Here is a 27,798-nt window from a genome sequence, read left to right as displayed (position 1 = left end):
TAAGCTGCTTTTTTCTTTCCAATTGCAGGATTTTAGAGTCGGGTATCAATGTAAAAGTGGACCAGATCATGAGTCATCACAGTCTTCAAACCTGGACAACCAGTCAGATTTCAACAAGGAGTGAGTATAATTAAACTGTAGGATCGGCTCACATAAACTAACACAGTTGTACTAATCTGTACACATCTGTTAGGTTTATAATTGATCCTTTCTACAAATATTGTTGCTTAGGCCATGGATAGTGTGATGGGCTCCCTGAAAGGAAGTTTTGACAAGGATCTTAAGAGGGCACAATAAAGGGACAAGATCCAGTGTGGCAGTCAGAAAAAGGGAAACCCTTTACAGTTTGTGAAGATGATGACTGTAATGCCAATGCAGTTCATTAACACCTCTAGGGGTTTTAGTGACCCATGTAAGCCACAGAGGACTGGAAAGAGGGAAGCATATAGTCAGCCATTATTTTCCTGTCCTTTTGATGATGTCACACACTTCCTGACTGGAATGAGTGTGATTGTGCTACCTCTTTAATGGTGGCAACCCAAATCTAGTCCAAAAGATTGAACCTTTTATGGCTGTGTAGGGTTTGAGAATGCTGTTGTCTCAAGGGGGCCACCAAAAGACACTGTAGCCTGGTAGACCTAAGACTTTGTAGCTCTTCCTCCAGACTCTGTATTACTGAGGTTGTTTGGAAGGAAGTCCACACCTCATTTTAATGGACTTGGTGAGCTTAGTGTCCTCTGGGTAGGTTGGGATAAGGACTTACTAGCACAGGGGCAAGAGTGGCCTAGTTATTATGAAAAGAAGCAGCAGACAAGGAAGGAAGTGCTTTAGTAGTACTGGGTAGATGGGCAAGTGGGTGGGCCATCCCCCTGATACACAGGGGATCGGCACCTTTGTGTGTAGCCTCTTATTTAGTTCGTCGTGTACAATAAAGACCCTTTGTACAGTTTGATAGACAGTTAGAAAGAACTCAATTTGCACCAAAGGAATATTTAGCATTTAGATATTTTTTGTATTAATTATAGTTTTGGTGGATCATCATAAGGGTATCCAGTCCTCTTGAAATGGCTATTACAGTTTCTGAAGGGTTTTTATTCTAGTTGATTCCTTTGTTTAAAGCCACAGTGGCTATTTATGTCTATTGGATATTATTTAATTAGATGACTCGATTCTGTCTCCATTCTTGTGATGCCCTGTCCTTCATTCTCTCAACTTTTTCCCCACTCCTTTATTTTACATTTTTTAATTTAAATCTGCTTCTTCATTATTAACACAAAGACTTGCTGCTTCAATGCTGTCACTCCTGCTCCTTACTGTTAATTGGCTGCTTTTTAACAAAAAAAGTAAAAAACTTTCAAACTCTTGATTGATTTCCATTTATGGAAAACTGTAACAAAATAAACATCTTTTTGAAGTTAATTGTGAATAGAGAGAACAAGCAGATAAAACAAAAAATGGTAATTTCTCAGGTAACAAACAGTGAACAGGACAAAATTGTTGATTCATTGAAATGTTCAGGTAGCGTTACTGGTGGACTTCAAATCAGGAAATAAGCACTGATAACCAAAAGCCGCTGCTTCATTAAAGCAAGGTTTGCCTACCACTGGTGCTGAGAATGAGTTGAATGCGAGTTTCTACAGTGCATCCGGAAAATATTCACAGTGCATCACTTTTTCCATTTTTTGTTATGTTACAGCCTTATTCCAAATTGGATTAAATTCATTTTTTTCCTCAGAATTCTTCACACAACACCCCATAATGACAACATGAAAAAAGTTTACTTGAAGTTTCTGCAAATTTATTAAAAATAAAAAAAACTGAGAAACCACATGTACATAAGTATTCACAGCCTTTGCCATGAAGCTCCAAATTGAGCTCAGGTGCATCCTGTTTCTCCTGATCATCCTTGAGATGTTTCTGCAGCTTAATTGGAGTCTACCTGTGGTAAATTCAGTTGATGTGACATAATTTGGAAAGGCACACACCTGTCAGTTCATGTCAGAGCACAAACCAAGCATGAAGTCAAAGGAATTGTCTGTAGACCTCCAAGACAGGATTGTCTCGAGGCACAAATCTGGGGAAGGTTACAGAAAAATTTCTGCTGCTTTGAAGGTCCCAAAGAGCACAGTGGCCTCCATCATCCGTAAGTGGAAGAAGTTTGAAACCACCAGGACTCTTCCTAGAGCTGGCTGGCCATCTAAACTGAGCGATCGGGGGAGAAGGGCCTTAGTCATGGAGGTGACCAAGAACCCGATGGTCACTCTGTCAGAGCTCCAAAGGTCCTCTGTGGAGAGAGGAGAACCTTCCAGAAGGACAACCATCTCTGCAGCAATTCACCAATCAGGCCTTTATGGTAGAGTGGCCAGACGGAAGCCACTCCTTAGTAAAAGGCACATGGCAGCCCACCTGGAGTTTGCCAAAAGGCACCTGAAGGACTCTCAGACCATGAGAAACAAAATTCTCTGGTCTGATGAGGCAAAGATTGAAGTCTCTGGTGTGAATGGCAGGCATCACGTTTTGAGGAAACCAGGCACCGCTCATCACCAGGCAGTACCATCCCTACAGTGAAGCATGGTGGTGGCAGCATCATGCTGTGGGGATGTTTTTCAGTGGCAGGAACTGGGAGACTAGTCAAACCTGCTCCAGAGCACTCTTGACCTCAGACTGGGGCGACGGTTCATCTTTTAGCAGGCCGACGACCCTAAGCACACAGCCAAGATATCAAAGGAGTGGCTTCAGGACAACTCTGTTAATGTCCTTGAGTGGCCCAGCCAGAGCCCAGACTTAAATCCGATTGAACATCTCTGGAGAGATCTTAAAATGGCTGTGCACTGACGCTTCTCATCCAACCTGATGGAGCTTGAGAGGTGCTGCAAAGAGGAATGGGCGAAACTGGCCAAGGATAGGTGTGCCAGGCTTGTGCCATCATATTCAAAAAGACTTGAGGCTGTAATTGCTGCCAAAGGTGCATCGACAAAGTATTGAGCAAAGGCTGTGAATACTTATGTACTTGGGATTTCTCAGTTTTTTTATTTTTAATAAATTTGCAAAAAAAACAAGAAAACTTTTTTCATGTTGTCATTATGGGGTGTTGTGTGTAGAATTCTGAGGGGAAAAAATGAATTTAATCCATCTTGGAATAAGGCTGTAACATAAAATGTGGAAAAAGTGATGTGCTGTGAATACTTTCCGGATGCACTGTAAGTAGATTCTTTAGCACATTCTAGAGACAGCAAATCAAGTGGGAATTTATCCTCTGAAATGATACAAGAACTGCCATGTGAGGTTTTCTTGATGGTGAACAGGAACTTGATACCAAAGGATTTCAGTGAGAAGCAAAAATACTGCAGTATGAGTTATATTTGCTATATATCCACAGATGTAAGAATATTTTATTTTATATACAAAAAATATTAAATATTCTAGGTGAAAGGATGAATGGGGTAAACTGGCAAAATCTGTGTTTGCAAAGTTTGTATAGAGATTTACCAAGAAGACTGTAGCTGTAATCGCTGCCAAAAGGGGCTTCTATAAAGTACTGAATTGAGATTCTGAGTAATTCTTAAAAATCAGTTTTTTTGATTTAAAAAAAAAAATGCAAACCTTTCTGAAACATATTTTCACTTTGCCATTATGGGTCACGGAGTGTAGATTGATAGCCAAAAATATCAAATTTATCCATTTAAAATGAATCTACAATGCAATAAAATGTGCAGGAAGTGAATCCACTGCATGTAAAACATCTACTCGTAACATGTTTGAATTTTTTTTGCACAAGTATTGTTAAAACGTATTATTCGTGGACTAATAGCTGTGTATCATTGGCTGTTAACCTCAAATTATAAAAGCATGAGTTTACTGGATGTTTATGCTTAATCCTTTCAACAGAGTAAAATCGGATGTCAGCTCGGATTCTGCTGATTCAGACAACAACAACGTTGGTGATGATGATGAAGAATATGATGATGAATATGTACCAGAATGGCATCAAGATTTTGATGAAGAGGACATTGATGAGGATGAATTTTTCTCAGAGGATGACGAGTCTGAAAATCTAGAACACGAATGAGTAGTCATGCTTGAATAAAATGTAAGCACTTTGCCATTGTGCAGTAAACTGCATTTCGTAGAATAATGTTGCAGACTCATAAACATTCAAACCAAATCCAAAAGTGCAACTGCAACAGTTGATGGCACCTGCAGATTGGCGCAGAACAGGGCGGAGCATACAGAGGTTTGTCACCTTCATCTACCTGTGTGCAGGTCACCTTTTAGTGTTTTTTTTTCTAGTTTTATTTCTTGGTAAAACAAAAAAACAAAGCTTCTAAAATATTAATATTTTTGTTCATAAAGTAACTGTGAGAAAGGTATTCATGTTTTCCAGAGAAAGTTATTTGATTAAATAACCTAAAAGGCTATTTTTAAGTTGGAAAATAAATTGTACATATGAAGCTTTGAACTTTAAAGATATTCATAGTTTGAATATATCTGAACATTAATAACCTTTATAAGTATTATAAACCCTTTTTTGGAATTTGGCAAGTGTGGGGAATAAAAGTCCAGATGTTTAAAAAAGGGCTAAACCTATCCTTACTGTTTCTGCTTTGGACTGTACAATGAATTATGACCCTCATTCAAGGGGGTCTCCTTGCATGTGATGCTCTACAGAACCCCACCAAAGAAATCTTGAGCAGCATTGCATTTGTTTTTTAAAGCTGATTACCAGGCTTCAGGCATTGAAGCATCTGGCAGAGACGGCGGCTTGTCAAGAATTTTTTTTTTCTTTTGCAAATCAGCACTTCACGTAACCCGCTTGTGTGTTTTTTCTTAAGAATAAGAAAATTGTTTTTGAACATGTTAATGTTCTTATGGTATGAGAATTTTAAATTGCTTAGCTCAAGTTTAAGCTTCATTACACCTGAAGGATGAAGCTGACATCTATATAAATTCTCATACATACATTGTCTCAGAAAATCAGTAATGCACCTTCAGTTTACTAAATAAAATCTTTTTCTTCTAATTCCAGTTCCATTCTCCTTTATTATAAAGTCAAAATACATTTTAGAGTCTGATTAAATAACCAAACTAGACAGTGTGTCCAAATCAAAACCTTGTCCTTCAAAGTGGAGGGCGTCTCTTCAAATCACAATGTCCTCTTCTGGTCAAGTCTGGTGAAATATTCTTCAATAACTTTCTCGGCCTCCTCCTCCGTATAGTCCTGGACCTTAAACATGCTGCCCGCTGTCTCTGCTCCTCTGATCATCGCAGAAAGAACTGAAATGAGGAATAAACACCCTTATGTAACAGGGCAGATGATGTGGCTGGCCAGTGGAGTGACAGACTGTGTTCCATTTAAAGTTGCACCACAACAGTAGTGCAGAAAAATTCCCATGATATTTCCTAACATTTTTTTGACATCTACTTTTCCTGGAGAGGATAAGGATAGGGGATAAATAATAATGGGAACAATTTACAATTTGTACATTTAATTAAAACATTTCCACAATTTAGTTAATGCTTTAACTTGTTGTTGGATATAAATAATAGCATAAAAAAAAAAAACCTGTCCGCTGGCTCTTGAGAAAGGTAATCCAGTCCTGGGTCATGTGGCATCTGTTCATGCTGTCGCTCAATATAAGAACTAAAAAGACGTCAAATACAACTCGCCACAAGGACTACCATAACTTCACTTCTCTGTAGTAGTTAAGATGATAAATGTGCAGTGGTGCTTTGGGAAACTCTCCCCTAATCCAAAGCACTCTTCTAGGATGCAGATAATTTAAGATGACAATGTCTTATGTACTGTGTTCAGTGGCATAGAGCACGTTGTCAAAATCTGCTACAAAGTGAATGCTACAGGCTATCAAAGAAACGGGACAACTTTAAAGGGAAACACGGTAAAGATCTAATGCACAGGGCCGGGTCGACCTTTTAGTGGCCTAAGTGGCACCAGACACTTTATGTACAGTCAGCAATAACACTTCAGTCTTCTGGCACCTTGCAACCAATCAGTAATAAAGTCTGGTAAGGTCAGTATGGCTTCGTTGACAGAGACCATCAGTCCTGAGAATCCTTTGTAGCTCCTGCTTGCTCAAAGTGACGCCCCATAATTACAAGAGATGATACAGTGAACTATCCATCCATCCATCCATTATCCAACCCGCTATATCCTAACTACAGGGTCACGGGGGTCTGCTGGAGCCAATGCCATCCAGCACACCGCAGACAGTGAACTAAATCATGAGACTATTTGAAATAAAATGTGTGCACAAATTACATAAATTGAGGAAATGTCTTGATTTAAAATATGCGTACAAATTGTAAATTGTTCCTATAATTTTACTTTTTTTTTTCCAACCCGCATCCTCTCCTGGGCTCCATAGTGTTTTTTTGTTTTTTTTAATTATATAAACATTTGGTGTTTTGGGGATTCATACCTGCCAGTATCTAGTTGGTCTAGTTTTTTCCAACCTATACCTGCCATTAAACACTCTTTGACTTGGAGGTGGCGAGCCCTCAAGATGGCTCCACATTGTCGTTTTGGGTTGAGCCTGGCTGGGTTATGTGGGTTGCAAGACCTCCAGGTGATCACCAATGCACACCAACCCCATTCCTGGCTTCAGGAGGAGGGTCCCAGTAACCCTATCCTGGCCAAGGTTGTCAGTTTATTTAATTTGTACCACCATGAAATCGAGGTTTCTTTGCAGTGTGGCTAGGTTTACATTCCATTATAAGGTGAGAAGCTAAGCAATTTGGGAGAGTCTCAGAGTAGAGTTGCTACTCCTCCAGATCGAGAGGACCCAGTTCAGGTTTGGGCCTGTTTGGATGTATGCCATGCAGGTGACTCCCCTCAGAGTTGCTCCTGGAAGTCCCACTTGACAGACAACCAAGGACACCCTGGAGCGGTTAGATCTCTCGGCTGGATAGGGAACATCTAAGAATTCGCCAGGAAGAGCTGCAGTTGTAGATGGGGACGTTTAGGCTGACCTGCCAGGCCGACTGCCACCATGACCCTTGGTAACTTTTTTAATGCTTTTATTAGATTGGTGCTTGAGATTAATAAAATGTATCTAATGAGTCAAGTTATTTTTTTAATCAAACAATGCAGCAAATTGATAATTAACCAATGTTTCATTATACTGGAGTACTGTTTTAAATGCAGTTTTTAGGTAAAGTTAACGTTTAAATCCGTGATAACAAATTAGTGCAGGTCCTGATTCCAGGGGTTTGTCAGTGAATGGGATCCTCAAATGATTGTCCTTCATTCAGTCCAGTATGGCAGTAGGCCAGTGACAGTTGTGCCACCTGTCCTGATGTTAAATAAGAAATTGAGAAGACACTTCCATTCTAACCTACCTCGACCACTGGAAGGGCGGAAAAGACACAGAATCCGTTTGTTCATAGCCACAGCTCTGCCCAGCTCATACCCAACACCAAGGGATGGCTGTGTAACCTCAGCTACAATCACTGTTAAAAAAAAAATAAGACAGTCACATGACAGCAGTACACATCAGCCATAGCACCTGCACCTATGGGCAAAAGCCAGTGGAGAACGTTTTCTGCATTACTAAAGAATTGCATAAATAATTTATGTGTGCAATGTCTAGTGGGGATAAAGACGCTGTCTATCCTCCTGAAGCTAAGCATGTTTGGGCCCGGCCACTACTTGAGTGGCAGACCATCTTGGAAATGTTTGGGTTGTTGCTGGAAGAGGTGTTTGTGAGACCAGTATGGGACACCTACCCTGTGGTCTGTCTGTGGCCTCAACACAGCAATAGGGACACTGTGCTATAAAGTTAGTGCTGTCCTTTGGAGGGAGACATAAAACTAAAGGTCCTGACTCTCTGTGGTTATAAAAGGTACCTGGGCACTTTTCAGAATGAGTGGGATGTTCCTCCCAATATCCTGGCTAAAGTGCTCACCACAGCCTCATCCATTCTGGGCCCCTAATCATCCCGACTCTTAACTGGCTCTCTCACCTCTTCGCCACCTAATAGCTAATGTTTGGTGAGTGTACTGGCGCAAGAATGGCTGCCATCTCATCATCCAGGTGAATGGGGCAAATTGGTGGTGACTGAAGCGAGTCCCTTACAGTCTGTGTAAAGTGCTATATTCATGCAGTTAATTACACATGGCCTTCAAACAAATGCTGTATTCATCGGCCAGAAGGGAAATCGGAGTTTCCATGTCCAAAGTTTGTTATGAACACCCTACAAAGTTGGAGCACAAGTTTGGACAATTTGAAGAAAACAAAAGCTACTCAAACTCAAGACTTGAGACGTAATGCTGACCTCACTGTATCAAAAACACACACACAACCTGCCCAGCATTGTGAGGGAGCGTCAGTTACAGCACAGTTGTGGCCCGACCCCCCGAGGGTTCGCATGTCTGGACCTGGCCAGCTGGATATGGCAGATAGGGTCATTTCTGGAAAGTAAGGACTGGACCACGCGTCTGCCTGGGGAGGGGAAGGTGGGTTGTCAACTGGGATCCATTATATTGTTACAGGTTAATTACAATCAGATGCATTACACTAATAAACAAAATGCGGTTAATTTCAGTGTATTTAAAGATGCATTAGGGATGTGGATCTAAAAAAGAAAGGGAAACCACACTGGAACAGTAGCACTTGCTTTGACGCTGGGTGCCGCCAGTCTGCAAAACCGAGCACAGAACTTTGAGCTACCGTGGAAATGTGTGCGGCTTTACGCCAATTTTAGGTTTTGTACATCGCAATTTGAACGTGGAAACGTTCTTATGCAGCATTTTTGTGCGTGCGCACCATTTACACGAGGCCCCTGGTGCTTCCTGTCTTGCTATATGGTTGCAAGACATGGATGCTATCCAGTAACCTGAGACGAAGACTGGACTCCTTTGGTACTGGGTCTCTCTGGAGAATCCTTGGGTACTGCTGGCTTGACTTTGTGTCAAATGAGCGGTTGCTCATAGAGTCTGAATGAAGCACAATACCTGCATTGTGAGGGAGCGTCAGTTATGGCACTATGGCCGTGTGGTGCGATTCCCCGAGGGTGACCCAGCTTGTAGGAACCTCATTGTTGGGGACCCAAGTAGCTGGACCAGGCCAAAGGGTCGACCACATAACACCTGGCTGCAGCAGATGGGTCATTTCTGGAGGGTGGGACTGGACCACATGTCTGCCTTTTTGTCAACCGGGATCCGGACCTGTTGTCATGTGATGGGTGCGGCAATGCACTGTACCAGTGATTGCTCCCCGACCTAAGATTTTGTGGTTATATTGCGTTTGGACTGACCTTTAAAATACTTGTAACTGGCTCTTTAATCGGACAAAAGTGACTTTTTTTTGCTGGTCAAGTAACAGATACAGTAATAGCAACCTTCCATTTTTCTTAAATGACTGACCAGAAACTGGAAAGGGGAAATGTCACAAGATGGAGCTCCGAAAAGTCTGATAGCATGTGAATGCAGCAAAAGTTGCAAGAGAGTAAAGAAATACTTTACTAAAAAAATGTTTGCAATTGAACATTATGAAAAAGTGTTCCATATTTTTATAATAATTTGAAAGGCCAGGCTTGATTTGATTTGTGTTGTAGGAGCCAACATTTCACTTTAAGGCCAACATGGACACCTGAACCCATCGTCTCACTGTGCTTGTGCTTTACCAAACATTACTTTCCTGCCATCTTCTCCACTCTGCGGAAACTCACTCACAGCTTCTGTATGCAGCAGCCCGACGTCACTTACATGGATCTGCGCTATTGTGGTTTAGAGCGGGGGGCGGAATTACCTCTCCCTTTAACTCCATGTTGTTTGGCCCCAGGCTGGGGGCAGCACAGATCGTTACAATGCCACAGAGTGAACTTTTTTGGATGGAATTTTTGTAAACGCAGCTCCCTCCTGTCTGCCATCCACTTATTATTCCTTACTTTTCCCACTAATCAGCTCACACTGGACCTTTCCCTTAAGGACATAGATAGCCAGATCACGATATTTATTCAAAACTGCTGTGAATTGTCACTTAAAAGAACATTTAGCGGAAAAACTATACTAGCGAGACCACCACAAACAGATACTTGAGGCTCTAAGAAACTTTCCCATGATTCTGGATTTAAAAAAAAAAAGGTAACTGAACGAGCTCTGTTCATTTGGAAAGAGCCTTGGGATGGTGTTCACTACTGATCAGGTGTCTCACAAACTGACGCTGGCAAAGTCCGATCTGTTGACACCAGTTTGTTTCAGTATTAAGTATCAAATGTAATTATTGGGTTTGTTCAGACTGACATGTAGGAATATGAGTGTGCTATTTGGAAATGATAACCCTGTTGGCTTGTTCTCTAGTGATCCAGCACTCCCTCCTGTGAGCGTGAAGCAGAAAAACGGACCAAGAAGGTACGAAAAGATTCACTGTTGAGAAGCAAGTCTTTTTTAAAAAAGAATATAAAGCCAATAATGTAGACATAATTGACAGTAATGCAAATGAATTACCTATGAGTGCATTTTTGGTTTTCTTGGCTAATTTTCATGGTAAAAATAATTTAAAGCCCACCTAACAGGTACAGCGTAAGAATGTACTTCAGGCCCTAATGGGAGAAAAGATGAATCACAGATTAACGTTTATATGCCTATAATCTCTGGTTCATCCGAGGGATGTCAACCCATCCTCAGCCAGACGTACTGTGGGTGCGCATGCCCGAGTTGGGGGCTCCTACCATCAGCCTCCTGCAGCCACTCCAGGTCCCTGTCATGAATGGCTTTGTCGCGGTTGAAGGCGTCCTCTCCTGCAGGCCAAACAAAAAGAGTGTCCATCAATCTCAACTCTGTTTGAATTACAGTCAATTTATTGATAAGAGTGAGATGATAAAAGTTGCTATATAAATTACACAACTTAACAGACAGACTGCCTATAAAAGATTTTACCCTCCTTGAAATTTTGTACATTTTATTGTTGTACAACTTGTATTACAGTGGACTAAAGTTTGTTTCTTTTTTATATTGACAGCAGAAAATACACTAATATCTACATGAAAACAGATTGCTGTAGAGTGGGCTAAATGAATTACAAAATACACTCTAACTGCACAAGTATCACCCCCCCAGGCATCGAAATCATCATCGGATTAGTTCAATGGAGGTCACATGTTTGGGGTCTCCGTTGATCGTCTTTATTTAATATTCTACTTAATGCTCGGTCTTGTATCTATCTCAGCTATTAAGCATTTCACTACATACTGTGCTTTATAATGGTGAAATTATTTTAATGTTAAATCGTACACCTATCCGGTTTCCAAATCTAAATCTGAACAGAATGAAATTAAAACGTTTGACAGAAAACGCCAAGTGCAAAACTCGTGTCGTCGCCATCCCTTTGCCACTCTGACACCGCGTCTGCCTGCCTTCCAGTTCAGTGCGTCCGTTCGCTCCACTGCTATGGCCAGAATGGGTCACGGCGGGCCCTGAGTCAATCGCTGAGCAGTTTTTATTCTCGCAAGCAGCTGTTTGCAATCTCTCCTTATGGGTGGATTCCTGGTCCGTGCCCGATTGTGCTCTGCCCGGTTGCGCCTTTAACGAGATGGATGAATCCCTAACATGTGCAATAAACGCCACTGTGTCATGAGAATAAAATGTTAAAGAGCAATCCCAGACGAGTAAGCGCAGAGTAACCGCTCGAGCTCTCCGATGTTGTCCTCGCTGCGGTCCGCTGTGATGTGATGCTCGAACCTGCGCTGAGCTGGAAACACGACAAATGCCCCTTTGCCCGATGCTTCCTACCTTTCTCGGAAATCGCCCTGTCGCTCACATGCTCGGTTAGCACTTTCCCGTATTTCTGCAACGCCTTCACTAGCTTCTCGTACACGGCCACATCCTGCCTTCCTCCTCGGATACTTCCACAAAAGTAGATGTTTAAAGGCATGGCGTTTCTCCACACTCCGCGCCTGAACTGGCAGTCGCCCACAGCCTGTGAGACCTTTGATCAAGTCGTTGATTGGTAAAAAGGATGTTGCGCGCCCACGTTCTTGATTGGCTTACAGGTTTATTAGCCCCGCCCCGTCATTCACGCTTGCATGTAGCAGCACTGATTGGGTAACGGTTACAATGGTTACATTAACCCCGCCATTTTATTGTAGGAAGAAGGCAGGAATGGAAAGGGCAGAAACCAATCATTTGGTCAGCCAGGACACATTTATCAAACCCTCTAAATCTACGAGCAAGAGTAGCAGAATGTTAGGGTTGAGAGGAGAACGCAGTAGAGTCTCATCGTCGATACAACTGAGAGTGCACCGCTGTGCTTACGTGGTTCAGCTTGTTACGTAACATCATCGGTTCTGCGGTGATGTCTGTTTTATAGCGTCAAGCAACGTTTCATTCAAAGACCACAAAGGGTGCAGTTATTAAAGGTAGAATGTATTGGAGGAAAGCGTAATAAACTTCTAGGAATTATCCGTCGTTACCAGATGTTTTGTAGCCCTTCATAAGATTTACACCGTTAGTGAGTGCACTAGTACTGTAAGCAAACAGTTTCCAGATGCAGAGATATTAATTATACATTTTTGTAAATCGCATTTACAAGAACTTTGGCGCGTGGATGAGATGCGTTCGTATGTAATGAATGTCCACATCAAACAACTTGGCTGCCGGTGCACCGATTTTGTGACATTTTGCACTCTTATAATATGTGATACACCGTTCGACTAGCCTTGATATCAGGTTATGCAGGACCTTCATTTGTAGTCCATTTTGCACCATATTTTGTGCAGGATATTACACCCTTAATGATACAAAGAGTAAACCAATAAGTGTCTTCAGTGAAAATGATCAGAAAGACTTGGGAGTTGTGCATGGAAAAGCAGGCGACCCCCGGGGTTCACTGTTACTGGGCTGCGAGGGATAGAAGGTAGTCTTTCACGAAACATCGAAATAATGAGGATTGATAACCCAGACACATGGAGTGTCGTTTTATGCTGTTTCGAGGTTCCTAATCACGATTATGATTATAGTTCTGATGTTTGATTTTTAACTGGTGGTCCGCTCCCAAAATGTTTAAATTAACACGTTTCAAACGTTAACATGTGCGATATCAATTAGGTCAGCGATTACCAATATGATGTGATTTTTGATGCTTTAATATCGATCTTAGTCCTCACTGTACCTTTATCAGAGGGTGAAAATTGATACAATTTGTAATACAATCGAGAATGTTTAGACTTGAAACATTTAAATTGAAGCACACATTTTAATATTTGATGCAACTATTCTTGTTTATTATGTACTCCTAAATCCTTACATTTGTTATAAACACCCTGAATTAGAGCGGCTTACGTTAATTCAGTCTTTTTATTTTTTTTATAAGGACCTGTAAGAAATAAAGGAATGTGAACAAACTGTGGATATAAAACATATATAAAATTGTATTGACTATAATCAGAAATATAACATCAAAGTCATTCTACTGTAATCACAAATGAAGTAGTAATATACAACTGAACGGTCTGAATATTGAAAAGTCAATTTACGTTGAAACAATTACAAGAAAAGGGACGCTTTAATGAAATTTTGCACAGACCGTGTTTCAATGCGTTGTGTTTCGTTAAGTTTTCAGGTGGTAAATTAAAGTGTTGGAATGTAAAAATGCGATGACGGTTTCGTGGGTGAAAAAATATTTGGACAAAGTAATGCAGAAAACATTAAAAGTCCTGCCATTGACTTATTGATTTCAGCTAAGACAGAAATGTACTTTATGTGATGTTCAGCGAGTCGATGCGCTTTCACTTTATTCACCTTCCCTTTACCTTAATAATAATAATAAAAAGGTCCTCCACAATCCCATGATGCATCTCTTGTCGAGACGGTTGCTAGAGTGGTCACGTGAGCCTTTTTCCGTTTCCAGCACCTGGGAGGAGGCCGTCAGTGTGAGTTCCGATTATGTGTTGTGTGTTAATGCTGTTTGCTCATGATGGAGTTCGGTTAAGAAAAGTATAACATACATTAACGAGGGCATTCATATGTGTCTCCTATGTTCGTATGACAAACGAAGCTGACGTGTATTTATGTATTTCTTGACGCCCGTTTCTGTCGTGTTTTTAGCCGCGTAGGCTCCGAAGTTGGTCTACTCGTCTGTCCACGGCGTTGTTTTAGAATTAAAAATCGAACTAACGAGAAATGACCTGCTCGACGTGTCGGCGTTTGAATTACCTAAAGTTCGTCTGGGGGCTGAAAGGTTTTCTTCAGATGAGAGTGTATTTTTTACCTCGAGTTGTCCTCATTCTGTAATCGGCTGGTCTTTTTTATTTACTTTTTCCACCTCTGTCATCAGTGACACTCAGTAGTTTGGAAGTTACGTTCATATGGAGTTTAGTAACTCGTAGGTTTTTTTAATAGCTTGAAATGGCTATGCCTCTTTTGTCACGTCTTTGTTAATTTAACACAAACCGCCACCATTTAAACCTTTATAATAGACACGGCCGGAGTTGTTTGACAGGTACCAAGACTTTTATTAAATTCGTTGTCAGTTGTGGCTTTGATGTTAATGGCTGCGCCGTCTCTCCGTCATCGAAAGTAACAAACTTGAGGCTTGTTTTAGATTCCAGTCTGTCATTTGAGCTTCGCGTTAAGAATGATAGCAGATCGTCTTTCTTTATCTTGTGATTCAGACCTTCTCGTTACCGAACATGCATCTCAGATATTCATTTATTTGTTGTTATGCTGTGCTCTTTGGCGTTTCAGGTGAAGTGCTAAATGGATTACAACGTGCACAGAATAATTTCAACACACGCTAATCCAGGAGTCCTCAGTCACGGTTCTGGAGGGCTGCAGGTTTTTGCTCCAACCCAGTTGCTTAATAAGAAGCTCTTATTGCTCAAGTAACACTTTTGGTGGTCTCGCTCGTTAAGATGTTGAACCCTTCTCGCTTATTTTGGTCTTAAACGCTGTATTCTTGGGTATTATTTGCTCCTAATTAGCAATAAGAATGCAAATAACAAAAGAGACCAGCAGTTCTCCCTTTAGCTTGTTTCCATGTACACCTCTGTGTGTATTTATTATGCACTATTGGGTTTAATTAAATACTTGGAGAAAAAGTGAAGGACTGAGAATTACTCGTCCATTTTAGCCTTCAGATCATTTGGATGATATCCTCAGAAAGTGGAAGAAAATCTACGATATGAGAATGAGCTGACATGACAGAGTTAAAGCACCGACAAGCCATGAAATTAAATTCTTGGCAAGAATTGCTTTCTAATTAAGCAACCGGGTTAGAACAAAAACCTGCAGCCCTCCAGGACTGGGATTGAGGACCCCTGTGCTAAACCTTCAGAAGATGTAAATTACTTCACTGGTTTCCTTGCACTGGCTGCCTGTTTAGTGTCGGGTGTCTTGTAAGGTCCTTCTGTTAAGTTAAAGCTGTTCACCGCACTGGTCAGGCCCGTCACAATACCACACACACACACACACACCTTATTGCAATTTAAGGTCCTCCAAGGTTGTTCCGCATACTAAATGCCAGTCATTGGGTGGTTGAACTTTTAGATTATGCAACTCTCTGACTCCCTATCGTAGATCTTCTTCAATTTCTGCTTTTAAAGATGCATCTTTTTAAACAGGTTTTATGTGCCGAGTGAATTTTGTAATTTTGATTCATATTTATCTGTTTTTTAATTGTGATTCCCAGCAAATAAATGGACATTGGGCCAGTGCAGGTCCTATGTGGACAGCCAGCATTGGCCCAGTTAGGATTTGCACGTCGGGACAACATTGGCCTAACAGCCAGGGAGTCCAAATTTGGTCAGGAACCTGAAAAAAATCCTTACCCTACTGGTCCATACATCTGTTTTCAACACCTGCTTATCCAGGGTGGGGTTGTGGGGCAGCTGGAGCTTATCCCACCAAGCAGTGGGCACAGGTAGGAACAACCCCTGGACAGGTCGCCAGCCTGTCACATGGTGAACAGACACACACACACACACACACACACACACACACACACACACTGGGGGCTGACTGTGGTGGTGTCAGTCCACCTAATGTGAGTGTCTTTGAACTGGGAAAGGAAAGCCACACAAACACTGGGAGATCACGCAGTGAGGACCTGGGACTTGAGCCCCGGACCCCCTTGTTGCAAGGCAGCAGCTACCACTACCGCTGTGCCACCATACTGTCCTGCTTAGTGTTAAACTGTGTGTAATAATGAAGACTTGCAATGAAATCATTAATGAGAGAAGGAATTAGAAAACACAATGCTGATGTGGTTTAAACCGTTTATTCCTACAAAATGCCTTTCCATCTATTAGAAATAAATCATAACAAGAAAACGTTACCAATAATATATAAATAATGGTGCAGTTTTAGCCAATATAAATATATTACTTTCTGAAGGCAATCAAATTATTTATACTTCTACAATTAAAATCTAAAACTCCATGACAACACTGATCTGCAACGCTACTTAAAAAGCAGGGAACTACAGGGGGTCCTCATGACATTTGCCTAAAATTACCACACCACCACTGGGCTTGTCCTGCCAGCGATTAGCCCAGTTTGGGCCATCATGGGAACCTTGTTTGGAGTCTGCCACTGTGTGCACGTTTGCTGGGTTGTCTCATTTCTGTGTTTTGACTTATTTATGTTTGGTGCCATGAAAGTTGCTTATAAATAAATTCATCATCATTATTATTATTATGTTTTTTCCTGTAGTGTTTTCTCCCTTAATTGCAGCCTGATACATCTAAGGAAGAACGGGGGGTGGGGGAGGGGGGACGGGGGGCAAGTGATTGCAGCTGCTTTAGTGTCAGACTGGCTAGGGAGCTCATTAGGAAATAATGGCTTAAATAACCAGAAAGTACATGAAGGTGCAATGACAATTACAGCAGTCACGACTTCTTCTTTCAGCTTCTCCCATTAGGGGTTGCCACAGCGGATCATCTTCTTCCATATCTTCCTGTCCTATACATCTTGTTCTGTCACCCCCATCACCTGCATGTCCTCTCTCACCACATCCATAAACCTTCTCTTAGGCCTTCCTCTTCCCTGGCAGCTCTATCCTTGGTATCCTTCTCCCAGTATACCCCTCATCTCTTCTCTGCACATCACCAAACCAACACAATCTCGACTTTGTCTCCCAACCGTCCAACTTGAGCTGACCCTCTAATGTCCTCATTTCTGATCCTATCCATCCACATCACACCCAATGTAAATCTTAGCATCTTTAACTCTGCCACCTCCAGCTCTGTCTCCTGTGTCGCCGTCTCCCACCCGTATAACACAGCTGGTCTCACTACAGTCCTGTAGACCTTCCCTGTCACTCTTGCTGATACTCGTCTGTCACCAGTCACTCCTGACACTCTTCTCCACCTACTCCACTCTGCCTGCACTCTCTTCTTCACTTCTCTTCCACAATCCCCATTACTCTGTACTGTTGATCCCAAGTATTTAAACTCAACAGCTTAAAAATACCAAATGATTCCCCTGTAGCGTTGCTACAGCCAAGTTAAAATGTAACAAACCCAGCTTCGTCAGGTCTGAACTGACATCAAAAATAGAAACTGGGAGTAGCTACTTGTGTAGTGAAGGTGGGAGTCCAGTGAAAAGCAGAAGTTGGGACCATCGGACCCCCAGGACTGAACTTGAGAAACACAACGATAGACAGTGAGGCGTTTAATCTGTCTGATGTACACAACCCGATTTCTGTTTGTTCGGCAGTTCCTCTCGTTTTCCATGGAGGTGGCGCAGTGGAGACCAGGGTTCACGTCTCAGGTGGTCTCCGTTTGGCGTTTGCATGTTCTCCTCCTGTCCATGTGGGTGATACGGCCTACAAAATAACAGCTCAGTGTTTTTTTTTTTTTTCTTTCCTCCACACACCCAATTTTCCTATTTGAATCCATTTATTTTATTATTTTAATATAAAATATTTTGTTTAAAAAAACTCTAAAAAGATGCATTATTCAAGTAAGTTTTATTTTTATCTTAACAATAAAAACATTTCTTGACTTTTTTTTTTTTGTACCAAAAAGGCATGTTGAAGTGGCTTTAGACCTGGACTTGTTCAAGAAGACAAAATGTTTGTAATTAGAAAACAACCAAATAAAACGTGAGGTGCTTTTAAAGTACAGTGGAACCTCGGGTCACGACCGTAATTCGTTCCAAAACTCTGGTCGTGACCCGTAATTTTCCCCATAGGATTGTATGTAAATACAATTAATCTATTCCAGACTGTACAAACTGTATGTAAATATATTTTTTAAAAGATTTTTAAGCACAAAAATAGTTAATAATACCATAGAATGCACAGCGTAATAGTAAACTAAATGTAAAAACATTGAATAACACTGAGAAAACCTTGAACAACAGAGAAAAGTAACATTGCAACAATGCACGCTACGAACCGATCGCTGTAAACAGAAGTGAAGTGGAAGTTAAAATCCAACAGAAAAAAGTCTTCATTAAATACAACGAGGTTAAAACAATGCTGGAAGCAGTCTCTTCAAAAACGAACCCAGCCCTCACTCTCTCTCGCGCTCACTTCACAGGGAGAGACTGAACACGTGCGGAAATCATCGTCGCGTACAAACCGGAAGGGAAACTGGCTTGTTCGTCACCCGAGTGTGTGGTCGTGAACGGATGCAAAAGTTTGGCAAACTTTTTGGTCGTAACCCGATTTGTACGTGGTCCGAGACGTTCGTGACCCGAGGTTCCACTGTATTTCTGCAAGGACTACAAGCCCGTCTGCCACCTCATGCCCTGTGACTAGTTACAGAGCTGCCCCCACTCTATAGATAGAGGGGCTATTTCTTGGCTGGATTACTGGGCTTTGGGAAGTTTGCTTTGTGTTGCTTTCATCGCTGAAGTGGTTAGATATGGGAGGTATTTTCAGCAAAAATTAAAATTAGAAAATGAAAATGCATTCGGTCTTTTACAATTTCATTTTCCAAGTCAAAGAATGCCGTAAAAATTAAAATGAAAATTAAATAACCTGGCTGTGTCTGGATCTATGAAAATGACGCAGCCCTTGTCACCTGCACTTCAGTGGTTGTTTTGGGGTCTCCACCAGCTTCTGCCACTTGGCTGCAAGTCTCTGACGGAGACACTGGAATAAGCCGTTGGTGCTGCTGCCTTCAATTGCCACAGACTTGACCGCAGACTGCGGCGTGTTCAGAGTCCGATGTCGTGTAACCGAACCCCTGCCAAGTGACGGTTTGATGGAGCGCTCATCCAGTGTTGTGTAATTGCCCAGGTTAAAGTAGAACTAGATTTTTATTATACAGTAACCTCCAGAAAAAACAATTACATTAATTGTTAAAATCAATTTCTCATCCAGCTGTAGTGCACCATGCAGTGGACTGGCACCCTGTTCAGCTATTGTTCCTGCCTTGTGCCTGTTGTTTCCTGGCAAAGGCCCCAGCTGGCCTGCAGGCCTATTCAGGGGAAGCAGGTTTGAAAGAGAGGTGGGTGGGTGTTTGTGATATGCCATCCATTGAAATATATTTTGTAATGCATGATTCATTCCAATAAATGGCACAAATGCTGTAGAATTGAGGCCACAGTGCCAGTAACTTAATAAAGGGGAATTTAAATAGAAATAGAGCAAATGAAGGATAATGATACGTCATTAGAGTCCATTAAACGTCCCAGTGATCTACCCTTATTAATTGAGCAAAATAAGGGCCAGATAAATTCTGTAAATAAATAAATTCCATTACCACCGGTAAAGAGGACACTTTGGCCTCCCAAGATCCGAGTCTGTGCCCGCCTTTGTCTTGCCTTCAGCTGCTTCCCTGTGCAGGACAGTCACTGGGCTTTAATGGGATTACTACAGGCTGAGTATGTCCAGTCTGAAACTTGTTGAGCTCAGACACGACGCCGCCCCCTCTGCTTGCTTTATTTATTTGTTTATTTATTTGCTTATTTATTTGTTTAACTGCTGTGCAGATGTGAATGACAAAAGTGCACAATTCAAATGGATTTCATCATTCCAAGCCTGAGGGTGAGGGACGTATCTGGTCCCCCGTGAAGCACTGAGCATCACAAAGCTAATGACGCACCATCGACGACTGTTTGGGGGGTGACGGTTGCCTCCCGTGAAGCGCCACGACTCACCAGGCAGGGTTGGGGTCCACAGTGAAGCACAATAAATTGTCATCCCTCGATTCGCCGTTCATGGAGGGCAGACTTGTAAAGGGGGGACGTAAACGGTAACACCTGCACAGCAGTTTAAGAGAATAGAGCAGGACTTGCTTCATTTAGCGTACCAGTTGTTAATGTTTGCAGACTATTGTTTTTTCAGCATTGGCTCTTGAACAAGTGTACTCTTTCAAGAAGAACCGAATATGAGGGATGTTTAGTAATTTATCTACCTGTAAATTGTGAATTTTCTAGTCACTTCGTGAAAGAGTTGATCACTGTTTTGTTTATTACCTTAAAAACAAGTGATAATTACACGTACTAGCACTGCGCATAAAAAAAAAAATGTAATTACAGTATCATGGATGAAATTGCTTTCATAGTAGGGTTGCATAGTATACTGGTACAGAAAAGCCCACATTCTAAAATGGTACGGTGCCTTAATTTTGGAATCCTTGGTCCCAGAAGTGAATGTCGGCTTTCTTCTCAATCTCCTAATCCGCCCCCAAAACACTTGCTGTTGCAGTTGTGGAAAATGTCATAAACGACTTCAGAGCAACACGAAGCTTGGACGCGATGGGGACTTCACAAGGGACCCCTTCCCTTATTTGCTTTGACGCAGTCGGGGCTTCATGGCTATCCAGAGGGAGGCAGCACACCAGGGAGTCAGACGGGTGCTTTAGAACTGTTTTGATGGCGGTACTGAGATCTGAACGCCGGTAATGATACCAAAATCCAAATATTTGTTCCGCTCCAGCACTGTTTCACAAACAGCAGAGTCCGACTCGCCTGACGTAACAACACATTTGCTGCTGTTGTGTGTGGAGGGTCTGTGACTGTCTGTCTAGGGTAGTGGTATCTAATGGAGATTTAAAATCTGTGCTGAAGTCTCTGCGTCCAGATGTGGCATTTCAGAGAAACATGACGTTGCTGATTTGATACTCAATCAAGCATTAAAGCAGTTAAAGATAACATTTTTTTTATTTAACTAGGGGGCTTCACGCTCCCTGCTCACTTTGCTTGCCAACCCCCTGTGTTTGGTTTTCCGGATACACACTTGCAAGATTTTTTTTTTTTCTTTGAATTGTTGCTATTTCATTAGTTTCACATTTATTTCAGAACTTCTGTAAAAAAAAAAAAACAATATTTGGAATCTTTCATGTCCCAATATGCTGAATCTTTTAAATGAGGTCTGTGAGACTTTGTACCATAATGTAGGAAAGGTTTCTCTATTTGGAATTTCAGCACAGACAAAACGATCGGCATCATCAGCAGTTAATCATTTTTTTTGCAAAGTGACCAATAAATGCATGGGAGTTAAACCCCGTTTTTGAAATTCTCTGACTTAAACTAATTTCCTTTTGTTTGTGTCAATGCGATCTGTGCCATCTTTTTTTTTTTTGATACTGTAGCGACTGACGTAATAAAGTGTCACAAAAGTTCTACTTTAACAATCGCCGAATGCGTAACCCCAAACACAACTTGCTAGCACCCTCTCCAGCCTTTCCTCGAACGGACCTAACAGTCACTTAAAACAAAAAAGGCTTCAGCTCGGCTGGGCCGCTACAATACTTTGGACTGTTACTGCTTTCATATTCTGTACCTTTCTCTGCATATGTATCTCTTTTCTCCACACTGCTCATTCTTCTTCGCTGAGAGCACGGGCTATGTGTGTGCCACGTGACTCTACATGACTGAACGTTTTGCTGGCTGATAAGAAGAGCGTGTCTTGCAAGACTCTTATGTTCCACGTCCCCGCGAGACTGCCCTGGGACAATCTCTTGGCAACCGTGGCAAGTCTCTTTGGGTCTTTTTAAATGTCTTCCGAGAAGATCACGTATCGTAGCCTTGCTTTAGCTTTCCAGGACAGGATTTCTTTTTATAATAGAGAGATGTTACTTACGACATGGGTTGACCTCAGACATGGTCATTTCTGACTTGCTTAGTTATTACTGATTACTGAGTGAGAGGTTGTCACCAGTGAGAAGTTGCTAAAGGCCAAGCTGATCTCCGTTTCATGGCTGTGAACCTCTGAAATCACACAGGAGCTCATCCGTCTGTTTAGGTGGGCTACCAAACTTCTCAGCTCCAAGGGTGTCATCTTACACGGTGGCGTCTCTCTCTCTCTCTTTTTCTCCACTGCTATCCCCTCGCTGTAATACAGAGGTCAGCGTTACGTCACATTTCAGTGAATTTGGCTAGCTTTGTGGTCTTCGAATTGTCCCCCTGAGCACCACCACTTCAAACTGCATTCATGTAATTCCCATCTTGTCAGTACTCTTGTGTGTGTTTGGTCTTATTAATATTCACTAATGTCTCATTCTTCATTTTCTGCTCCCTACAGTTTGTGTGCAGAGCCTGTGGATGGAAGTGGAGAGTCCCACAAAGATGGGCCCAGAAAGAATCTTTCCCAACACAGATGACGAGGGTGGTCGTGAACGGATGCCAGAAGAAGGTGTGGTGGAAATTGGGGGAGAGTGGAGCGGCGAAGAGGATGAAGAAGACGGAGGAGGTGATGGTGGTGGTGGTGGAGGAGGAGGAGGTGGTGGAGGAGACGGGGCATACAATTATCAGCCCTTGAACCAGGACCCTGAATCAGGCCTGCATCTTCCCAGTCAGCCTGATCAGCCAGAGGACTCAGAAAACCAGTCGGACCAATTACAAGATATCCAGGACCGACTTCAGGTAGCGTATCAAACCGATTCACACACTCATTGTTACATTTTTCTGAAGGTTGGCATCATATTTGTGCTAATGCTTTACTTTTCCATCTTATATTGATGAGAATGACGGCGAATCACAATGCAGTTTAATTATTGCAGGGTCACATGTACTTATTTTTCTAATTAGGCATCACTGGGGTGTTGTACCGTGTTAGCTATTATGGACGTAGTGAGACGTCAAGCAAACTGACCCCTTTGATTGGCACACTAGTGAGATTACAATATGCCAGCTTTCAAGGCAACTCCGGCCCCTTTTTCAGGCAAGATGTGATTACATCCAATTATATCAAGTGTTACAAAGTACTTTGTTTTTGTTTAGTCAATATCTTGTACTGAAGATTGTGCTCATTAGTGAAATATTAACAAAAACCCAACCAAACAACAATGCTCATGGCAGCTTTTATTGCACAGCATGAAAAGTACATTTTCTGGACCTCTGTAACTGTTTTCTGCAAGTCTGTTAACTTGTCGTACTGTCGCTCTCAAGTTCAATTTGACTGTTTATGCTGTAGAAGCCAAACAATAATGGAAGAAGCAGCAGCAGCTAAGGGTTAAAGCAAACCTTCACCAAGTGGTGCAGTGAAAGCCTGCCCTTGGCTGTAATTGGCCATTTTTGTTCCAGGCAATGGGCCTCCACCTCCCCCAGCCTCCACCACCAGACAGTGATGAAGAGGAGGATCCAGAAGAGGCCGCAGCAAGGCGCAGTTACAGTTCCATTCCTATGGATTCTGGTAAGAACTTTCCATTTCCATTATGACTTACAATTGAATTTGTATAAACATAGAATTCAACTCTGCCGAGGAAAACCAGGGGCCAGGGGTCTGCAAATTTCCAGTGTTGTTCCATTACTCTCACATGTCTGCTCTCGAGAGCTCATTCATTCAACCGTGGCACCGTCCACTTGGCGCAGTCATAGGGTGCTGTCTGAAAGCATTGCCTCATCTCCATCGGCACCTTCTCTCTGTGTGCCGTGGTGTTCCTGATTGACATTTATGGCGAATTTAGGATAATATTTAGCATCTTGTTTGTTAGTCAGGCAATTAAAGAATATGCAGATCACTGCGTTACATAATTAATTAAAGAAAATGCAAAGTTTTTTAAAATCTAAAGTCTTTACCACATATTCGTAAGAGTTGTAGTAAACTGAGAGAATCCGTTTTTCACCCTTAAGTAAGGGCCGTGTGACTAGAAAGCAGTGTTTGTCTCGATGAATTGACACAACTTAGATGGGCACCTGGCAATCTGGGCTATGGTGGGTTTCTGCCATGCGTCTTGGGGGGTACAATGAGGTTATATTTTGAGTTCTTTTAACTTTTTACACACCGACCACCTCTGTATAGATTGCAGCAGTGATATTTTTTAAAAAGGTTTAAAACAGATAGAAAATCGGATGACATCTACACCTGAGAACAGGTTACACATAACTATATAGAACTGAAGGAAATCGGAGAAATCTGAAAACAGAAAATATGTTTTGTAGAGTTTATATTCAGTGGCATCAGGTGCCAGGACAGAAGCCACTCTCTCACCTGGACTTGTTTTTAAGGAGCAGCCATTTATGCCTGGTTGTTGCCTGTGCCAAGTTTGTATGTCCTCTTCAGTGACTGGAAGATCCAAATTGGCACCCAGTAATGTGTGGATGTACGTTAAGTGGCACCAGTGATGGACTTGTGCCCTGCCCTGTCTAGGTAGATAGATAAACACTTCATTAATCCCAAGGGGAAATTCACAAACTCCAGCAGCAGCATACTGATAAAGAACAATATTAAATTAAAGAGTGATAACAATGCAGGTAAAACAGACAATAACTTTGAATAATGTTAATGTTTACCCCCCGGGTGTAATTGAAGAGTCGCATAGTGTGGGGTCTCCTCAATCTGTCAGTGGAGCAGGATGGTGGCAGCAGTCTGTCACTGAAGCTGCTCCTCTGTCTGGAGATGATCCTGTTCAGTGGATTCTCCATGATTGACAGTAGCCTGCTCAGCGCCCGTCGCTCTGCCATGGATGTCAAACTGTCCAGCTCCATGTCTACAATAGAGCCTGTCTTACTCACCAGTCTGTCCAGGTGTGAGGCGTCCTTCTTCTTTATGCTGCCTTCCCAGTACACCACCGCGTAGAAGAGGGCGCTCGTCACAGCCGTCTGATAGAACATCTGCAGCATCTTACCATCATCAGGTGTGCCCCATGACTCTTAACAAACTGACTGACACAGATCAGTTGGTCTGTGGCCCGTGTAAAATCGGGGTGTTATTTTAATGTTGTAATTGTATGCATTTTGGATTCCTTGCGGTTGAGTGTGGAACAGAACATTTTTTTTGTGCACACCAGCTGTGTGATAAGGAGACAGTTCAGTGCAATTCAATGTCCGACTTTCTAGTAGTGAGGGGCTAATTGTTGAGATAGTCGGATGGTTGTAGTCCTGCATATATAAATTGTTTGCAAAAAATAAATAGTATCCAGAATATGGCTAATAAGAAAAAACTGAAATTTTCCAATTTTTGATTCCTATTTCTAAACGCCCACTATCCTCTCGTTAATGTGTGTTACCCACAAATTACTCCCGTTGTTACCGAGAACTCGCCTGTAGATCCACGTTTAGCAGTCGGCGTGTTAATCAGGTTTGACAGCTTGACTTGGACATAATGAGACGCTATTGGTCAGCTTCGGCCATCATTTTATTAATTACCATTTTTTCCCCTCCTTTTGGTACAGCCCATGTGGAACTGGTCAAGAGAACAATGGCATCCATTAGTCTGCCTTCACTAGGCGTCCCAGCCTGGGCAAAAGAAATCACAGATGAGCAATGGAAGGACATGGTGCAACAAACAATCCAGTCCCGCCAGGCGTCGGCCAGCCTGAGGGTAGAACGGAAGTGAGCCTCCCACCATCACCAAGGATTGAAGAAGGAAAAGAGAGGCAAAGGGTCACTTTGAACAGCAAGAGCTTTACCCGCCTCGTGCGCTGCGCTGTGAAACCAAAAGGCCAACGCCACATCCTGCCATCTTGAAGTACATCGCTGAATGTTTGTGTGGCCTCCTTTCATCATTTGTGGCTGTGCAGAATGTTAGCAAATGAGGATTATGTTTTTCCTTCTGGTCGCACATCAGACTTTTACATTAATTTAGTTGTAAATAAACCATTGTTCATCGCACCCGTAGCTCTGTAATTTCACAGAATGTAATTTACATTTGTGCTTTTTGCATATCCTTTCCTTTTCAAATATGTGTTTAATTTCACTTTTGCATTGAACAATAAATCCGCCTGACAGAAAGCAGCTCTTTAGTACTGGGTCACCCCCCCTTATGCCCAGTGCCCCCCGCCAGCCCTAAACTGGGTTATACGAGTTTGCAAATATCACCCTTTGTGCTGTTTTGGCCAATTCTGATATTTTCCAAAATTCCCAGATCTCAAATTCTACATTGAAAGTTCCAGTCCAGTGTTCGTTCACAAAGCGAGGGAATAAAGCAGAGCGTCGTTTGTACTGCCGGGGCGAAGCACAAACCACGAGGGCATCGAAAGACTGCAGCGTGTCCGTCTGTACGGTGTGGTGCTTCTAGAAAGTGAGCCTTGAGGGTCCGAAATTAGAGAGGCTAAAGCAGTCATCGGCCTAATAAAAAAGAGAAACACGGAGATGAAGGGACTAACTGGTGTGCTGCAGTGGCGTCACGTTTTCGCGGAAGTGAATTTGTTCACGGGTGCTGCCGCCGCCTTGCAATGAGAAGACCTGGCGCTTCAGTCCCTGTGTGCGCCTGGCATGGAGTCTGCATGTTCTGCCCGTGTTACACCACTTAGGATCCGTGGACCGGCGATTCCAAATTGGCTCCGATTTGTGTCTGAGAAGCGTTACACCTGCTGCAGTGGCCGGGTTCATGACACTCAAATCATCATCTAACATTAGTGCTTCAGTGTTAGTTGTGTCTGATTTTTAATTATAAGAAATACACAACAGAGAAGGACTACGTGGTAGATCTGCTAGGGCCGAGTGGTTAGTTTCTTGTTTTAACTAATCTGAAGATCACGAGCTACGCTGCGTCATTATGCGCACTTCATTTAGTTTTACAAGGAACCTCGATTCTCAAGGAGTGGCCTCGTCATTGAGGATGTTAGTGACATCCATGTCCTGTCGACACTGAAAGGTACTTAAGAAGGGTTAATACAAAATAAGCTTGAAGTGAATCAGTGCCGGAGTCATTCTCATGTTAAAACGGCCTCTGCCGTTCAGCCCAATATGAAGAAAGTAAATTCTGATTTGTGCTGAAATTTTCTCAACGCATCAAAATCCACAGTGCGAGGCACACGTACTACAGGAAGGAGGGCGAGCAGCAGCTTGGCTACAACAAAAATGTGAAATCGTCAGAGCTCTGAACATCTGGTGGCGTTTGTGCGATTACCGAACAGTAGTACTTTAAGGAAAAAACGTAATTAAAAAATAGAAAACTCTCCGAACAAACATTTTACTGGTAAAAAAAAAAAACCGTATAAAAAGGTACTTATATATGGAGCAATGTTTTTTCAAACAAAAATGAAAGAAATATGCAAATAAGTAGCGAGTACTGTGCTTTGGTTGGCGAGTTGTTGTTAAGCGCACATAAATCTTATTGGCCGACGCTTGGAATTCAGGACATCGTCAATTAAAGCAGCCGCCCCATGAAGTAATCCTGGGCAGCCCTTTCTCACACTGGTGTCTGTCACACTCACACACACACTCGCCCCTTTGAGATCCTGCTTTACTTGCTTTGGAAATCCTTGTGGCTCACCAATCAAAACACAGCACTCACTAGAGCCCACCCCCTTTAGCTTCGAGGGGTGAAAATGACACTTTACTGTTCATTTTATCTTTAATGTGATGTCTGTGACGATGTGGGTTCTGGCTCCACACTCCCATTGCTGTTCGGGAGCCCTTCAACCCAACACCGTCGGTAATGTTACCGATAAGCTAGTCAGTGGAGGCAATAAACCTCTGAGCAAGGGGATGGGTGAAAAAGTG

At 42.3% G+C, this 27,798-nt stretch overlaps 3 protein-coding genes across 4 annotated transcripts in view; 2 read left to right on the top strand and 1 right to left on the bottom strand.

The window, feature by feature from the left end:
* Positions 1–5,020, top strand: part of LOC120517018 (cullin-9) — a 112,912-nt gene extending 107,892 nt beyond the window's left edge. Inside the window, 2 exon segments of the mRNA XM_039739086.1 lie at positions 29–120; positions 3,889–5,020. Of these exon segments, the coding sequence (XP_039595020.1) occupies positions 29–120; positions 3,889–4,069 (273 nt within the window). The 3' untranslated portion in view covers positions 4,070–5,020.
* Positions 5,021–11,973, bottom strand: dnph1 (2'-deoxynucleoside 5'-phosphate N-hydrolase 1). 2 transcript variants are annotated; one of them, XM_039739089.1, is made up of 4 exons: positions 11,749–11,970; positions 10,689–10,757; positions 7,357–7,467; positions 5,021–5,274 (listed from the first exon to the last, which is right to left on the bottom strand). In XM_039739089.1, exons 1-4 carry the CDS (start codon positions 11,888–11,890, stop codon positions 5,144–5,146), a joined length of 453 nt encoding a protein of 150 aa, XP_039595023.1. In that variant the 5' UTR covers positions 11,891–11,970; the 3' UTR covers positions 5,021–5,143. The 2 variants fall into 2 exon arrangements, with proteins under 2 accessions (XP_039595023.1, XP_039595024.1); XM_039739090.1 differs by lacking the exon at positions 10,689–10,757 and having other exon boundaries at positions 11,749–11,973.
* A 1,834-nt stretch (positions 11,974–13,807) lies between these two features.
* Positions 13,808–26,085, top strand: mea1 (male-enhanced antigen 1). The gene is made up of 4 exons (XM_039738449.1): positions 13,808–13,886; positions 22,433–22,773; positions 23,434–23,542; positions 25,524–26,085. The coding sequence occupies exons 2-4, from the start codon at positions 22,453–22,455 to the stop codon at positions 25,685–25,687; spliced, it is 594 nt and encodes a 197-aa protein (XP_039594383.1). The 5' UTR covers positions 13,808–13,886; positions 22,433–22,452; the 3' UTR covers positions 25,688–26,085.
* Positions 26,086–27,798: the final 1,713 nt, after the last annotated feature.

The sequence above is a fragment of the Polypterus senegalus genome, chromosome 16 (assembly GCF_016835505.1).
Source record: "Polypterus senegalus isolate Bchr_013 chromosome 16, ASM1683550v1, whole genome shotgun sequence".
NCBI classification, from domain to species: domain Eukaryota; kingdom Metazoa; phylum Chordata; class Cladistia; order Polypteriformes; family Polypteridae; genus Polypterus; species Polypterus senegalus.
Note: the sequence above shows the minus strand (reverse complement) of the source record. Positions and strands in the feature narration are given on the sequence as shown.

What these genes read in the sequence shown, in the direction of transcription:
- dnph1 (XM_039739089.1), bottom strand. Translation starts at nt 11,890, where the DNA reads ATGCCTTTAAACATCTACTTTTGTGGAAGTATCCGAGGAGGAAGGCAG. An exon ending in CAGGGCGATTTCCGAGAAAG is followed by an intron (nt 10,758 to 11,748) that starts GTAGGAAGCATC and finishes TTTGGCCTGCAG; the next exon opens with GAGAGGACGCCTTCAACCGC. An exon ending in CCGCCCTTCCAGTGGTCGAG is followed by an intron (nt 5,275 to 7,356) that starts GTAGGTTAGAAT and finishes TCCTCATTTCAG; the next exon opens with TTCTTTCTGCGATGATCAGA.
- mea1 (XM_039738449.1), top strand. Translation starts at nt 22,453, where the DNA reads ATGGAAGTGGAGAGTCCCACAAAGATGGGCCCAGAAAGAATCTTTCCC. An exon ending in ATATCCAGGACCGACTTCAG is followed by an intron (nt 22,774 to 23,433) that starts GTAGCGTATCAA and finishes TTTTTGTTCCAG; the next exon opens with GCAATGGGCCTCCACCTCCC. An exon ending in TTCCATTCCTATGGATTCTG is followed by an intron (nt 23,543 to 25,523) that starts GTAAGAACTTTC and finishes CTTTTGGTACAG; the next exon opens with CCCATGTGGAACTGGTCAAG.